This window comes from Phyllobates terribilis, unplaced genomic scaffold, assembly GCF_046119375.1.
Source record: "Phyllobates terribilis strain yellow unplaced genomic scaffold, ASM4611937v1 Scaffold_1__5_contigs__length_1240528914, whole genome shotgun sequence".
In the NCBI taxonomy this organism is placed as follows: domain Eukaryota; kingdom Metazoa; phylum Chordata; class Amphibia; order Anura; family Dendrobatidae; genus Phyllobates; species Phyllobates terribilis.
Window position 1 is genome coordinate 814,630,471 of NW_027362761.1, and position 16,673 is coordinate 814,647,143.

General features: G+C 44.0%; 1 protein-coding gene across 6 annotated transcripts in view; it reads left to right on the forward strand.

Moving 5' to 3' along the window:
* Positions 1 to 4,001: 4,001 nt before the first annotated feature.
* The window catches only part of RUFY3 (RUN and FYVE domain containing 3), a 133,430-nt gene continuing 120,758 nt past the window's right edge, over positions 4,002 to 16,673 (forward strand). For 3 of the 6 annotated variants that reach the window (XM_073637369.1, XM_073637379.1, XM_073637389.1), the window contains exon 1: positions 4,002 to 4,674. In XM_073637369.1, the coding sequence (XP_073493470.1) occupies positions 4,266 to 4,674 (409 nt within the window). In that variant the 5' untranslated portion in view covers positions 4,002 to 4,265. The remainder of the gene's footprint in view (positions 4,675 to 16,673) is intronic. The other 3 variants (XR_012247146.1, XM_073637438.1, XR_012247144.1) reach the window with 2 other exon arrangements.

Here is a 16,673-nt window from a genome sequence, read left to right on the forward strand (position 1 = left end):
ATCACATTTTTTCCCACAAAAATATTCTTTTAGCCTCAACTTTTTTATTTTCACAAGGGTAACAGGAGAAAATAGACCCCAAAATGTGTTGTGCAATTTCTCCTGAGTACGCTGATACCCCATATGTGTGGGAAAACTACTGTTTGGGCACACGGCAGGGCTCGGAAGGGAAGGTGCATCTTTGGACTTTTTCAATGCAAAAATGGCTGGTATTGAGAGCGGACGCCATGTTGCGTTTGGAGAGCCCCTGATGTACCTAAACAGTGGAAACCCCCCAGAAGTGATCCCATTTTGGAAACTAGACCACTCAAGGAATCTATCTAGATGTGTGGTGAGAACCTTAAACCGCCAGGTGCTTCACAGAAGTTTATAACGTAGAGCGACGTTTTGGAACACAGACATTGATGGAAGGGTCTGCAGGTGTCATGTCGCGTTTGGAGAATCCCTGATGTGCCTAAATAGTGGAAACCTCAAGATTTCTGTGAGGTCGGCAGTGTCAAATTGGATTTCTGACTGCGCCACAAAATCAGGAATCTGTGGCTCATAATCTTCGGGGGTGTGGGGGGTGAGGTCCATAGAGAATCACTAACGGTGGGCGCTGGTTCATTTTCTGTCCTGGGGTGTGTGCTTGGCGGTTCTGTATCACTTGAGGAAGAGGAGGAGGAAAAATAAAGGAAGGTGGCATCCTCTCCCTATTAGTGTCAGAGGCAAGGAAGGCATATGCCTCCTATGCTCAATACTGTGATTGGGACATGCGGGACATTTTTTTCACGTGTGTGTGTGTGTGTGTAAAATAAAATAAAAAATTTGGTTATTTTTTATTTAAATTTTATTTAGCCAAACAATGTCAAATTTTTAACACAATACAATAACAAGATGACAACTACATCATATGCCCACAGGTTCATTAAAAATAAACATTTAAACTGTAGGTAATCCGACAAAAAAGTTGGATCAAGTAGGTCACAAATTGACCATGTTCGAGCTGTGAGCTTGAGAACAAAGAAGAGTATAGCGAAAATAACCACATTTTATTCAGGTATGTGTTTGGTGTAAACATTTTTATTTAGAAGAAAGAGGAAAAAAAGAAAATAACCTAGAAAGAAAAAGATAAAAATAAAATAAAAAGAATATAAAAATGTGGTAAAATAAAAAACAAACTTACAAAATGGATGTCAGTAAAAAAAAAGTACTGAGCGCCCGCAACTATCTGACACTAATCCTGACTATATTCAGCAAAAAAATACTGTAGACGCTGATTACTACAGTATATTTTTACTGTCCCTAATCTAGCCAAATCAACTAATTAAATTATTTTTATTTGATTCTTCGTTCACAAAAAAACAACAACTAAATGCCAATCAGTGATGTGCATCACTAATCAGAGCTCAGCAGCCATAGGATGCACGCACGGATGTGATGCAAAAGGGGGGGAGGAGGAGGAGGACAGAAAAAAAAAAGTCCTGGCCAAAAGTGAGCACAGACGCTGATCAGTGGCTGCAGGACGCTCGCATGGAGGTGGTGCAAAGGGTGGGGGTGAGAAAAAATGGACAGGGAAATGCCACATAGCTGGACCTCAGTGTTCCAGGCATTTTCATTACCTGAAACATTGAAATCGCTGTGGCACACCCCCCGTTGTGACGAGTCCCAGTGCCCTGCTGTTAGAAACAGCAGACACCTCAATATGATCACCGAGTGCTCGGTCACGGTGACGCATTTTCCCTTCCATGACGTATGGATATGTCCTAGGTCGTGAGGAAGTTAAAGATAAACTTGTCATTCTGGCCCTACTGGTGCTTTTTTTTTTATCTTGGGAACAAACTCAGGTTTGCCACATAGTTGCTACATTTTTCCTCCATACTTTGAACATACAGACCTTGATTTCAGTACAGGTTCAGAAGTGGGCGTGGCCTTGCTCCATACACTTGTATTGAGTGAGACCACACCCACTAGTCGGGCTCTGGCCAGGAGTATGTATAACGCATATATACCCTCCAGTCCCAGCGCAGGAACCTGCAAATCCCCACAGCGCACAGTGCTTCATGGATTCATGTCTGCAGTCACACAGAGTGACTGCAGACTTATCGATTTGGACCAGACAACCCCTTTAATAAATTCTCTGACAGCAGTTTTGAATAGTTTATGGGGTGCGTTTTTTTAAATGGTATCACTTTGAAAAGGGGGTCTTATATATATGCCCCTCAAAGTCACTTCAAAATTGAGTAGGTCCCTGAAAAAAACAGGTTTTGTGGATTTGAAAAAAAAAAAAAAGAAAATAATAATTGCTGCTAAACTTTTAACCCTTCTAACGCCCTAAACTAAATAAAATGACATTTGAAACATGATGCAGGTGTAAGATAGACATATGGGAAATGTTATTTATTAATTATTTTGCATGGTATGGTTTAAGGATATAAAAATTCAAAATCATAGAAAAATACACCTGGCTGCATTCATGTAGCTAAGCTCTGATTCACCCAGCCCACAGTTTGGGCAGCAAGAATCAGATGACAGGTTCCCTTTAAGTTGAGTGAGAGCATCTTGCAATTGTTATTACGCCCAATGCCCTCCCTCTATGAAGTAAATCCAGGATGTCGATGTGTTTCCATGGCAGCCAGGGGTCTACTAAAGGTCCCTGTCGCTGCCATCTTGGTACTCTCATGAAGCCCAGTAATAAGCCAAATAACAGGCTGTTATTTCTACTAGTATCGCAATAGATAGAACAATCAATCAATCACACATACAAGTTCCCTAAAGGGACTACAAAACAAAGTAAAAATGATTAACAAAATAAAAGTTTGAACTACCATTCTTCTTTCTAGTTAAAAAAAATAAAATAACCATACTTGGTATTACTATGTTCATAAAAGGCTGATCTATTAATATCTAAAATTAATTTAACATGTATGTTTTAATGCCATAAAAAGAAAAAAAAAAATTGAAAATCACAAAAAAATTACTGCACCTAAAGCAGAAAAATGCAGTAAAAAAGATCCCAAAAAGTATCACTAAAAATGTCAGATCACCATGCAAAAAACAAGCCCTCATCCTCCTTATATCGCTGTAAAAAAAAAATAAAAAATTACCAATATTAGAAAATTAAACCAAATTTTCTTCATACTTTTTTTAACCTCTAAAATACAAAAAAAAACAAATGACACACGTTTGGTATGAACAAAAATAGCTCTCATATGGCAATGTTGCCAGAAAAATGAAGCCGCTATGGTATGTGCACACGACATCTTTTTGAGTTTTTCAAGGGACACATACTTCCGGAAGCCCCGGTGGGTTTTTTTTCAGCGTTTTCTTGTTTTGCTGGTTCCCGAGTGCTTTTTGAGCGCCGTTATTTTTTTTTACGTTTTTCCGGAATCTTTTTTTAACGTCATTTTCCCCCAAAAAATGTATAACTCCATTCAACAATGAAGGAACCGCTAGTAGTTTTTCAAGCAAAAACGCTGGCAAAAAGCTAAAAAACCCCACACGCCTGGACGTCTTTTGAGCTTTCCCATTAGAACAGAGCGGAAATTGCCTGAAGAATTAGTCAGGTCGCTTCTTTGAACCGCTTGGCGTCTTTGGAAAACCTGAAGAGGTTAAAAGAAGCTCAAAAGCCTGAAGGTGTGAACAGCAAGTCCTTCCTTTTAGAGTTTTCTGAGAACTTTTTTAGGCAGTTTTTCGAGTGGAATCCTCCTGAGGAGGAGGGAGGAAAACCGAAGGCGAAAAAGGGCCGGTTATGCTGGGGTTGAGGTAAAATAGACTTCCATTGCATCGGGTCAGTCATGGTCACCCTGGAGAAAGACACGACCAGGCAATGGCTGCAGATTTTTTACCTCACGACATGCAGTATATGCTGTGCACTGGGGGTCTCGGGGCAGGGGCTGGGTTACACGCCCCACTGACAGGCGATTTTCCACGCACGTTACTGCAGCTATCATTGATGTGGAGCTGCTTCCCCACGATCACAACACAGGACACGCCTCCCGCCGCCGCCGCGCACTGAAGGGTTACAGCGGAGGGGAGGAGCGCACAGTAAGGAAGACTCCCCCGTGTCTGCTTCCTCCTCTGCCTCACTTGGCTGCTGAGGGAGTTCCGGCTACATAGTGGACACGGGTGGCGAGTGTGGGTGTCGGGACCGTGGACGAGTACTCTAGAAAGAAGGAGCGACCATTGTGCTGCCTGCGCCGCCCACACGATGTGTGAGGACATCGTACCCGCCTAGATCGGGGTGAGGGGAAGACCCCCGCCGCGCGGACACACTACTGCACAGCATGGAGAGCACCAGCAATGGGGGCCCCCAGGGCAAGGCTCTGCGTGGGCGGGACATCGAGATAAGCCCACTACACCTGGACGAGAAGAGCTGTCAGGAGCCGGAAGAGTCTCCTCCAGCTTCTCCATTGCCACCACCCATATTCCTCTATCCAGGAGCCAGGAAACAGAAGCAGCCAGTGAGGTCTTCCCCTGTTAACCCTGGAGGAGCCGGGGTCCAGCCGGAGTCCAGCCGCCCCTCTCCCACATCCTCCCTGTCCTCCTCATCATCTCAGCAGAGTTATCCGGAGCCCACCTCTCCGCTGTCCGGGGGGCTTTCTCCCACATCTTCTCTTCAGCTCATGATGCTGATGATGAACTATACTGGATCCAGCCCTGGAAGCCACAGCGGTGCCGACAAAGTCCAAAAAAGTGAGTAACGTTGATGGGGGTCTTCTTTAAAAATTTGTAACAGTATGGGATGCTTATGAAAAGCTGTACTTACCCTCCCCCCTGCTCCAGCGACCTGTCTACACCTGACCACCAGATAATCAGAGACGTCAGCGATCACGTGACGGACGGTCGTGACGTCATTGTCTCCGGTACGGCAGAGGCATGCGGTGGGAGAAGCAGCACTGGAGCAGAGGGTGGATTCTGGGATGAGAATGGCTTTTTTTTGTATTATAAGTATCCCTTCCCTCTATTAACTATTAAAGACCAGGAAACGGTGGGTAAAGACTGAGCGGCTATATCACTCCCTTCTACTTAACGGTCTGAAAAGTTCAAAGGGGTGAAAATGACCGCGGAGATGGTGGTCATCCAAACATTCATCCCAAGGACAGCCGTATTCTCCAATCCCTGTCACCACCATGTCCCTCCTCGAACTGTTTATATGCACATGTAGCAGACAAGGCCGCAATACTTTTACCTATACAGTCTGTTCCTCCATTACCGAAATTTGATTTAGTATGCAAATGAGGCTGAAGAACTATTTGTAGATCTAAATTCTCTGTCACTCCAGCTCTATTCCCCGCCCAGCGCAGTACCACCTCCTGCTTGACTGACAGCCTCTATGCTGTGAGACTTAAAGAAGTTGTCCACTACTTTTACATTGATGTTCCATCCGTATGATAGGGCATGAATGTCTGATCGGCCAGGGTCCCGCACCCGGCATCCCCTCCGATCAGCTGTTAGCACTTCCGGACTCCGCCGGCAGCGATTACTTGCGGAGCTTGGCCGTCTAGTTGTAGTGGCCGCCTCTGTGTACTGCACATCCGCCTCCTATTCAGTTCAATGGGAGGTGGATGTGCAGTACCCTGCGGCGGCTACTACAACGAGACAGCCAAGCTCCGTAAGTCAGCACTTCCTGCCGGCACCGATAACAGCTGCTCGGCTGGGTGCGGGACCCCGGCCGATCAGACATTCATGCCCTATCATACGGATGGGGCTTCAATGTAAAAGTAGTGGACAACATCTTTAAGGCAAAGGGGCTATCAGTTAAGCGAGAGGAGGCGGCACTGGGCAGAGAATAGAGCTGGAGTGACAGAGGCTCCAGATCTACAAATAGATCTTCAGCCTCATTTGCATATAACTTCAAAGGCTGATTTCTCAGTCACAGAGAGACACACTGGCCATGTAAAGCCCCCGTCTCACATAGCGAGATCGCTAGCGAGATCGCTGCTGAGTCACGGTTTTGGTGACGCAACAGCGACCTCACCAGCGATGTCGCTATGTGTGACACTTTGCAGCGATCAGGCCCCTGCTGTGAGGTCGCTGATCGCTGCAGAATGTCCTGCACCATTTTTTTGTCTTTGCCCTCCCGCTGGTCAGCACACATCACTGTGTGTGACCAGCGGGACCAGCGATCAGGCTGGTAACCATGATAAACAGCGGGTTACTAGGGGCACACGCGCACTTAGTAACCCGCTATTTATCATGGTTACCACTCTGCTACAGTGAGTGGTAACCTCCCGCTCACCGTAGCAGAGTGGTAACCATGATAAACAGCGGGTTACTAGGTGCGCATGTGCCCCTAGTAACCCGCTGTTTATCATGGTTACCAGCCTGCTCCTGCTTCAGCAGGCTGGTAAGCAGGAGCAGGACATCGTGGAAAGATTCTTTCCACGATGTCGCTGCTCCCCTGATCGTTGGTGAGCCTGCCTGTTTGACAGCTCACCAGCGACCACCTAGCGACGCAGCAACGATCCCTGACAGGTCGTATCGTTGTCGGGATCGCTGTAGCGTCGCTAAGTGTGACGGGGCCTTAACGGTATTACCTGGACTTGTCTTTGCAGAAGTGACTAGGTACATATAACTAGTTTGGGGAGATGTCCGGCTGACAGATTCCCATTAAACACTTAAATGCAGGTTTACTATGGTTGGATTTGCCATGGATTTTTCAGAGAATCTGCAGAAGCAATCCTAGGATGAAGTTTGGATTTCTGCTGCAGATTAGCCCCTTTTAGTTCAGTGTAACTAATTTCTATGCTGAACTTGAGCCAGCAGTGAGCATGTTGTAGATTTTAAAGAATTTGTCCACTACTTTTTCATTGATGACCTATCCTTCAATGTCTGATCAGCTGGGGTCAGACACCCGGCACCCTCGCGGATCAGCTGTTATCGGTGTCAGCGGCCTCCAGCCGGAGGTACTCGCTTGCGGAGATGGCCTTTTTCTGATAGTGGTCGTCACAGGGTACTACACATCTGCCTCCTATTCATTTGAATAGGAGACGAATGTGCAGTATCCTGCGGCAGTCACTATCGATAGACTGAGCAGCACCGTGAGTGAGTACTTCCCTCCGACACCGACAACTGATCGGTGGGGGTGCCGGGTGTTGCACCCCAGAAGATCAGACATTGATGACCTATCCTAAGGATAGGTCATCAATGAAAAAGTAGTGGGCAACCTCTTTAAGATCCACTTCATCACATTTATAATTTTGCATGGACTTTTTTTTTTCCAGAACATGTAAATGGGGTATACATTTTCCCTCAGGATTAGGTTGACTGATTCTGAATATGTGAATGTGGCCAAGTAGAGGCTTTCAGACGCCCTATGAGAGGGGGCCTCTTGTACACAATGCACATGCTGTGCTGTTGGTGAGACCGATGGCGTATCCATGGCATCTTGGTGCTAGGGTACAGTGGTGTCTGCCAATATATCAAAACAGATTTGTTAACCCCCTTTTTATGGTCTGCTTTAATGACGATGACCGATTCCTTTTGACTTGATATTTTTATGTAGAGATGGAGGTGGGCACCTGTCAGACACGCCTGGCTTTGTTAGTTTGCCACCAGTCCTTATTACCTGTGAACAGCTAGACTGGGTCCACAGATATGAGATTGTCAGCCAGGTTGTGGGTTTGGTTAACCATAATCTCCATGTCTAGGGTTGCACTAAGATGACACATTATAGCAGTGTACTTTACAGGCAAATAGACATTCCATTAACAGAACAATATCACGTAAAGCCACTCTTCAGGTTTTGTGGGTTTTTGTATGAATTATTATTTTGGCCGCACCTATCACTCGTACATGTGATAGTCTATGGGGCAATTCATATTTTGTCAAAATCGGCAATACAAGTCAATGGGTCTGTGAAAAAATTGGATCGCACTCGGATAACATCCGAATACCGTCCGACTTTCATGGACTGTCAGAAAGGAGAAAGTGGAGAATTTTTTTTTTTTTTTTAATTTCTCCAGTTACGAGAAAAGCGTATGACACTTGGACCGGACTCTGATCGAAGCCTGAGCAGCATAAACAGTCCGTTTTCCTTATACTTGGAAAAAACGGACGTGTGAATGAGCCCTTAGGCAGTGAAAAACGCTCTTGAATGGGCAATATTGATGTCAAAATTGGCCATGTTTATTGGCCTAATTCATCAAGTTGTATTTAATAAAATTCTGGCATTAGAACACCCAAAACTGTGTGGAGTGAAATGGGGTGTGCTAAAGCGACCCCGACTAATTTCTGATAATTGACACCACTAAGCTGGGGTAAATTATGCTAGGAATGTACTCCAGTCCCTGATTAGAGTAATATTTCTGATGTTGATTTGAAGGAGACACACGCGTCTTCTAGACTTTCTTACTGTATTGCACAGTTCATCAAGACTGCCATACTAAATGCAAGTCTTGATAAATGTGTCTTCAATGAATCTTGACTATGTTTTATTTGTAGGCCGATGATACACAAAGAAAGACGTCCATGTAGTATTATAGAGACAAGTTCTACGTGTGAAATACACCGCACCCGAATGAATAAAATGAATGAGTCCTGAATATTGAGCATAAATAAACTTTCAGACCCCGATTCATCAAGAATTGCATTTTGTACGCCAGCCTTGATGAAGTATTCATTTATGTGAAATCCTTCAAATTCATATTGTGGCTTGCGCCTCTTAATAAATTTGGCGCATCTTTAAACTTAAGTGCATCATTGCAAGAGAGGTGCTTCAACAGGAGAGTATATTTCTGATGACTCTTCCTTTCAGGGAGTGGGCAGTGGCAATGCCCGCAGCCTCTGCCCTTGATGATGACGACTCGTTTGACTATTCTAGCATGCGCTGGGATTCTCAAATGAAGCATCATCACAGAGGAAGTAGTAAAAATTAAGAAAGCAGTCAGGCTGCGTGCCTACTATGCGTTTCCGCAGCGTAATTTCTGCCGCAGAAACGCTTAAAAAACTCTTGCTAATAGGTCTGCAATGGTCCCCAATGATAATCCGCATGTGCTGTGCACATGCTGCGGAAATTTTCGCTGCTGATCATCATTGCGGAGAAATCCGCAGTACGTCCATTAATTTTGCGGTATTGCTGTGTTTTATCCGCCATAGACTTGCATTGAGCCGCATAACATCCGCATGCATACAAGTATGCATGCGGATGTTATGCGGTTCAGTTTTACGATGTTACCCGAGTCTGGAGAAGAGGAGACTCTCCTCCAGACCCGGGTACCTTAGTACCTGTAGTTAAAAAAGAATAAAAAAAAAAAACATATACTTGCCTTCTGATGGCCCCCTGTCTGCTCCCGACGGTGCTGCTGGCTCTTCGGCTGCTTGCGGTGGTGTCAAAGGACCTTCCATGATGTCATTTAGTCATGTGACAGGTCACGCGACCGCTGACATCGGCGGTCGCGTGACCTGTCACATGACTAAATTACGTCACGGAAGGTCCTTTTTAGAGCACTGCGAGCAGCCGAAGACACCGGACGCACCAGAGAAGGAGACTGGGGGCCATCAGAAGGTGAGAATAATGTTTTTTTTTTATTTTTTAACATTTTTATTCTTTTTTTTTTTTTTTGTATTATTGATGCTGCATTTGCCGGTTGCATGGATTTATATAGTGTGACCAAGTTGTCAAGCACTTTTCCAAGTGATGCTAAAATCTCTTGGAAAGCGCTTGACAACCCGCATGCGGAAATGCATGTGAAGAACGCTTCACAAACGCTTCTACCTAGCAGAAAAAACACATGTACAATCCGCATGTCCCTGACAGGAAAACGCATGTACAATCCGCATGTCCCTGGCAGGAAAACGCATGTACAATCCGCATGTCCCTGGCAGGAAAACGCATGTATAATCCGCATGTGTTTTTTCTGCCAGGGAGATGCAGAAACGCTCAGGAAAAATCCGGACCATTTCTGCTTCTTTGGCACATAGCCTTAGAGTAATGAGGGAATGGCAGGGACTTTTAAATTAACATATATTAGAAAAAAGATTTGATTATGGCATTTAATAGAGATTTAGGATTAAAATAAATTTTAGTTTCGGGCCACCCCTTTATATGCATCTATCTTGGGGGCAATAGTAAGATTCATTTTTGCAATCCAGTTTCATTGCATCGTTTGGCTTTTACAGGCTTTTTGTTTATCTGTGAATTGCACTTTGAATGTGGTCTATGTCATTAACCAGCGTCAGAAAAAAAAGATAAAAGATTTACAAACTTTCCTGCCAGAAGGAGCTCACTGATGAACTGTCATGTAACTCATTCTGCATCCAGCTATAGAAAGCAAACAGTGCAAAATTTTAATGAAATCTAATTGCAGAAATGATTTTTACCATCAGATACTTGCCTTAAGGGTTCGCCCACACTGTTTTATCGGATAGCACTCAGCCCAATATTATACTATGGGGCAATGCAGATCTCCGATTATTTTTTCATGCTGATTCGGCATGAGAAAATAATCGCAGCGAGCTTTGAGTGAATTTGATAATCCCATTCAAGTCTATGGGTGCGTGTGAAACATCGGACTGCACTTAGATGACATGCAAATTCTTATTTTTCAGGTTGGAAAGGTGCTACAATCTCTTGTCCCTGCAGCTCCTTTTCTGGTTTGTGTCCAACAGAACTGTCTTTCCTGTATTGGCAGCTGGTCGATTGGCTTATTGGAATAGCTATGCATAGATAAAGGAGCTGGCCTAGATATTGAAATAAGCAGCCAGCCAGCCCCCTTCACTCACGGCACTGACAGTGAGCTGGCACAGGGAACGCTGTGCTTGTCAGCCCTTGCCAGGACTATGGTGATGGCTAAAGATCAGGACATCTGCTTATGTACAAGTTATATGTATTCATATGTCAACCTCCTCCAAATATAGTGTTTTTATGTGCAAATCCTTTTCATTTTATTACATCTTTCGAGAAGATGTTTTTTATAAAAATGAAAATCTAGATGACCTCATTACAGAAAGTCTAAACCGTACCGGTCATGTGTTGCTTGCATGTCTGCAGTTATGTGAATGTGCCTTGATCAGGATCTCCATTTATGTAATGAATAAGACTAAGACTATTGATTAGATGCTGCCCTAGGAATATGTTTTATTTGCTTTCTCCTCTCCTTGCATGTTTTATAGGCCTCATGAGTATTTTTTGGATGAGAGGAGGTGTTTATGGTTTGCTGGGAGTAATTCTGACGTCTGCTCTCTTTGGTCTTCTGTCCAGTGTAATTAATGGAAGCCAACACAATCTCATGATTACATTGAACTACTCCATTGAATGATAGGTAGAAAAGTAAAGAGTAATGGCGCCCATTTTTTTTTCCCCACAAGAATATTGTAATTTTCTATGCAGAATAGGATTGTATCTGTTCTGTTGGAGAGGGATCACACTTTTTTTTTTTTTTTTTTTTGCAGTTTTCTTTCCTTGGATAGGTGATAATTAGGGATGAGCGAACCCGTGGATGTCCGGGTTCTGGTACCGTTTAAAGAGTCCTCCCATGACGATTTTTTGTATGTGTTAATATAATAATTTTTATTTCAATTGCGTTAGCATATTGCTAAGCCCTTTACATTACAGAGGGTACTTGTACAGACAATAAAGACATTACAAAATAACACATAACTTATTACGATTTTAAGCATGTCACTCGTTCATCAAGTGAAATGATCTTTTATGATGCACAAAAGATCATTATTCTTGGCAGTCCATCGCCCTGAGTATACAGGACTCGTCCTGCCATGAACAATGGAGGCCTATGCTCACTGAGCAATCTTTTGTATAGTTTACCGTGGTCTGCCTGTGTAAACAGGCTACTATACTTCTACTGATTAGCAAACAAATTGCTGATTGCCAACGTCAGCGGTCGCGTGACCCATCACATGACTAAATGACGTCATGGCAGGTCCTTTTTAGATCATCGCGAGTTGCCAGCAAGCCAAGACGCATCGCTAAGGACACCAAGGGCCATCAGAAGGTAAGTATAATGTATATTTTTTATTTTATTCTTTTTTTTACAGGTTCTATGGTACCTGGATCCGGAGGAGAGTCTCCTCTTCTCCAAACCCGGGTACCATCCGCACATTGAAACGCATGGAATCCGCATCTGCCAATGCAGTGATGCGGATTCCATGCGTTCCAATGCAAGTCAGTGGCAGCGAAAACGCCGCGATTCCGCAAAATAATTGGTAGTGCTGCGGATTTTTCCGCAATGATAATCCGTAGCGGAAATTTCCGCAGCATGTGCACAGCACATGCGGATTATTATTGGGAGACATGGCAGACCTTCTGCCAAGCGTTTTTTAAGCGTTTCTGCAGCGGAATTGTGGGCACACAGCCTAATCCATAGTTCCCAAACTTACAATCTATGAGGATATATGGGTGACGCAAAAGGTAAAAATATAGTGATTGTCGTTGCCATCAGTATAATAAATAGGACATTCACATAACGCTACATGAACCAGTCAAAGTGCTACTGAGTGCGTGTCAGAGAAAAAAGGGGATAGGTAATTAGTGAGGTGATAGGCCAGTCTAAAGAAATGTTCTTTTAGGGCACGCTTGAAACTGGATACTGGGAATTAACTGGATTGTGTGGGGTAGTGCATTTCAGAAAACTGGGGAAATAAACAGAGAGGTCCTGGAGAGGAGAGCGAGAGGTCGGATTATAGAGAATGTTTAGTCTTAGGTCATTACCGGAACGAAAAGGACGAGTAGGATGGTAGGCAGAGATGAGGGAAGAGATGTAGTGCGGTGCAGAACGGTGGAGAGCTTTGTGTGTAAGAGTGGTTTATATTGGATTCTGTAGTGGATGGACAACCAGTTCTATGACTGGCACATGTTGACGGCATCGGTGTATCAGCTGCATTCATGATGGATTGGAGAGATTAGTAGGGAGTTGCAGTAGTCCAGGTGAGAATGAATCAGAGCAACAGCGAGTTTTTTCATAGTCAAAGGTAAGGAAAGGTCGAATTCTAAAGTTGTTTTTGAGGTGCAGGTGACATGAGCGAGTGATTGGATATAGGGAGTGAAGGAAAGATCTGAGTCAAATGTAACCCAAAGACACCGGGCAGTCTGCTTGGGAGTCATGGTAGAACCACCCACATAAATATCAATTTCAGATTTAGGCAGGTTAGTAGAGGGGGAAAACACAAGGAGTACAGTTTTAGATAGAGGTAGGGCATGATGTTAGAGACAGTGGACAGACAATCCCTGGCATTTTGTAATAATATGGGGATGATGGCAGGAGACGATGTGTATAATTGATGTCATCAGCATCGAGATGGTACGGAAAACCAAATCTGCTGATGGTTTGTCCAGTAGAGGCAGTGTATAACGAGAAGAGGAGGGGGGCTAGGACTGAGCCCTGAGGAACCTCCGACAGTAAGGAGAAGAGATGCGGAAGAAGAACCGGCAATTGATACGCTGAAGGAGTGGTCAGAAAGGTAGGAGGAGAACCAAGAGGGAACGGTGTCCTTGAGGCTGATAGATTGGAGCATAGTGAGAGGTTGCTGGTGATCCACAGTATTGAATGCGACAGATCCAAGAGAACCAGCAGGGAGTAGTGACCATTAGAACCGGATTGTAAAGGGTCAAGAAGACCATTAACTGAGAGCTAGCAAATTAGATGAGTAGTCCAAGCACTCCAGGAGTTTACAGGGGAGATTAGAGACAGGTCTGTAGTTGGCAACACAGTTCTAGTCGAGGGATGTTTTTTGTTTTTTTAGTAATGGGATTTTGATGGTGTGTTTGAAGGATTAGCGAAAGATACTGGAAGAGAGAGATTAAATCATTTTAGTTAGGTGGGCATTGACAGCCGGGGAGAGGGACTGTAGGAGGTGAGAGGGAATAGAGTCACTGATGCAGGTAGTAGGGTGAGAAGATGCGAGGAGAATGGGGACCTTTTCTGTGACCTGTTCAAAGACTGAATTCATCTGATTTCACCATTGCGACCGGTCACTGATGAATATACCATTGGTCTGCCTGCATACAGCCTTCAGTAGGGTTCCCCCTTGTATAGGGGAGAACAACAGTGAGGAGGTGGAGAATGTGTAAAGTTTGCTGTGTTGAATAGTTATTGCACACCGCCAAAATTTTTAAATAAAAAAAAAAAAAAAAAAAATGTCCGAGTACATTGTATATGATCAAAAATAATCTTGTTTGAATGTGAACAGCATTCACAACTCGGCACAAATTGCCTATACTTACTAAAAAAAATCTTAGAGTTCCGATGCTGCGCTTAAATTTTCTTTTTTATTCCTTCATAAAAAGGTGCATACAAAATGTATGGCTGAAGCAGTCACATTTCAACCTCAACAGCTCTGTCATAGCCACTATTTGCACATATAGACACGTTTTCAGAAAGCACATGAATCCTTGTTCATTCAGCGCAGAATTCTCCTAATGATTTTGGCCTGTATGTTACAGTATTGTTTTTTTTCACATGGTATCCGCTCCTAAAAGATTCTAGTTTCAAAATATAAGGTTCCCATTTGTGTATTGTAAGGTGCACCTGAGAGGAATTTTTTTTCAAACTAATGCTGTACAGTTATGTTCTTCGTCTCGCCAAAGACCTACCTAATGTTCTTCTTTCTGGTAGTTGATTGATCTAGCATAGAACATACACATGATCATGCTTCACCCTCTGGTGTTTCTTTATAATATTGTCCAGTCTTTTGGCAGCATTAATCAATTGCCTCATAGGTAATATTCATGTGTCGGGGATATATCACTGTGAAGACCCAGGGTCTTCCGTGGGCGTAACGCTACTCAGACAATACAGGGTGAGGGTAAAACAGCGTGGCAATACTTTATTGATCCACAAGGCAGTACAAAAAACAAATAGAACAGTCCCAGCAAATACCCAAGATGGTATAACATTACACAGTCTCACCCTTCCGCCTGCCTGGGATAGAACAGCTGCAACTTTGGAGACTTCCAGGGCCAAATACCTCAACCAGTGGCCCCCCCGCTTCTGGTCTCTCTGAGAGTTTCCATGGGACCAGATGACTGGCGGGTCACAATCTGGCTTCTCCGAATGTCTCCATGGGTTGCAGGCGACCGGAGGGTCCCTCCTGACAACCCCAAACAACATCCATGGGGCCAGGTGACTTCCTCGTCCCACCCTGGGCTCCCCAAAATGTATCCATGTCTCTCTGATGGTCAATGGTGCAGATCCGAATCTTTCCAGTTAAGGCTGATACCCTTAGGCTGTGTGCCCACGATGCGTTTTTTAAGCGTTTCCGCAGCGGAAAAAACGCTTAAACGCATGGTAGAAGGCCTGCCATGTTCCCCAATGATAATCCGCATGTGCTGTGCACATGCTGTGGGTTATCATTGCGGAAAAAAACGCAGCACTACCAATTATCTTGCGGAAGCGCTGCGTTTTCGCCGCCGTTGACTTGCATTAGATCGCATGGATTACACATCACTGCATCTGTAGATGCGGAATCCATGCGTTTCAATGTGTGGATGGTACCTGGGTGTGGAGGACAGGAGACTCTCCTCCGGACCCGTGTACCATAGAACCTGTAAAAAAAAAAAAAAGAATAAAATAAATATTATATTTACCTTCTGATGGCCCGCGGTGCGCTCGTCCTCCCATGCCGGCAGATCGCGGTGGACTAAAGGACTTGCGCTGACGTCATAGTCATGTGACGGCAGGTCCTTCAGTGTAGTGTACCGCGAGCTGCCGGCAAGCCAGGACGGAGCGAAGCAAGACTGCGGGGGTCATCGGAAGGTAAGTGTTAAAAAATAAATATATATTCTTTAAGGTCACACTATATAAATCCATGCCGTTTGCATGGATTTATATAGTGTGACCAAGTTGACAAGCACTTTCCAAGTGATGCTAAAATTGCTTGGAAAGCGCTTGTCAACCCGCATGTGGAAATGCATGTGTAAAAAAAGCTTTACATCCGCATGTCCCTGGCAGGAAAAACACATGTGCAATCCGCATGCTTTTTTTCTGCCAGGGAGATGCAGAAACGCTCAGGAAAAAATCCAGAGCATTTCTGCATCATGGGCACATAGCCTTAGGCTAGAATCATGTAAAATCCAAATCTGTGTCTCTTTGGGTAATGCCATGCAATCCATCTACTGTCCTGAAGGATGTCTCTCATTCTCCTTGTAAAGTCTTTCTGATTCTCCTTGATTCTGCTTCCAGCACTACAGACATCCCTGTTTATATTTACATCTGTGTAAGGTCATCAGTCAAGATGAGGGTGCTGGGCTAACACAAGTCTCGTTGTTTGAGCTACTCAATTTACATGGTTGATATCACAGGGGGCTCTTGTAAATACACATCTAGCTAGCTTTTTAGTACAATATGTCATTAGCATAGTAAACATCATTGTTTCCAAACATAGTAACATAGTCTTCCTTCAACCTTAAAAACTAAATCCATCTAGTTCAACCCATAGCCTAACATGTTGATCCAGAGGAAGGCAAAAAAAAACATGTGGCAAACACTACGCTCCACATTGGGGAAAAAATTCCTTCCTGACTCCACATATGGCAATCAGACTAGTTCCCTGGATCAATGCCCTATGAAGGAATCTAGTATTTATAACCTGTAATATTATACTTTTCAAGAAAGGCATCCATGCCCTTCTTAAATTTTAGTAGTGAATCACTCATTACAACATCATGCGGCAAAGAGTTCCATTGTCTCACTGCTCTTACAGTAAAGAATCCCCGTCTGTGATTATGATTAAACCTT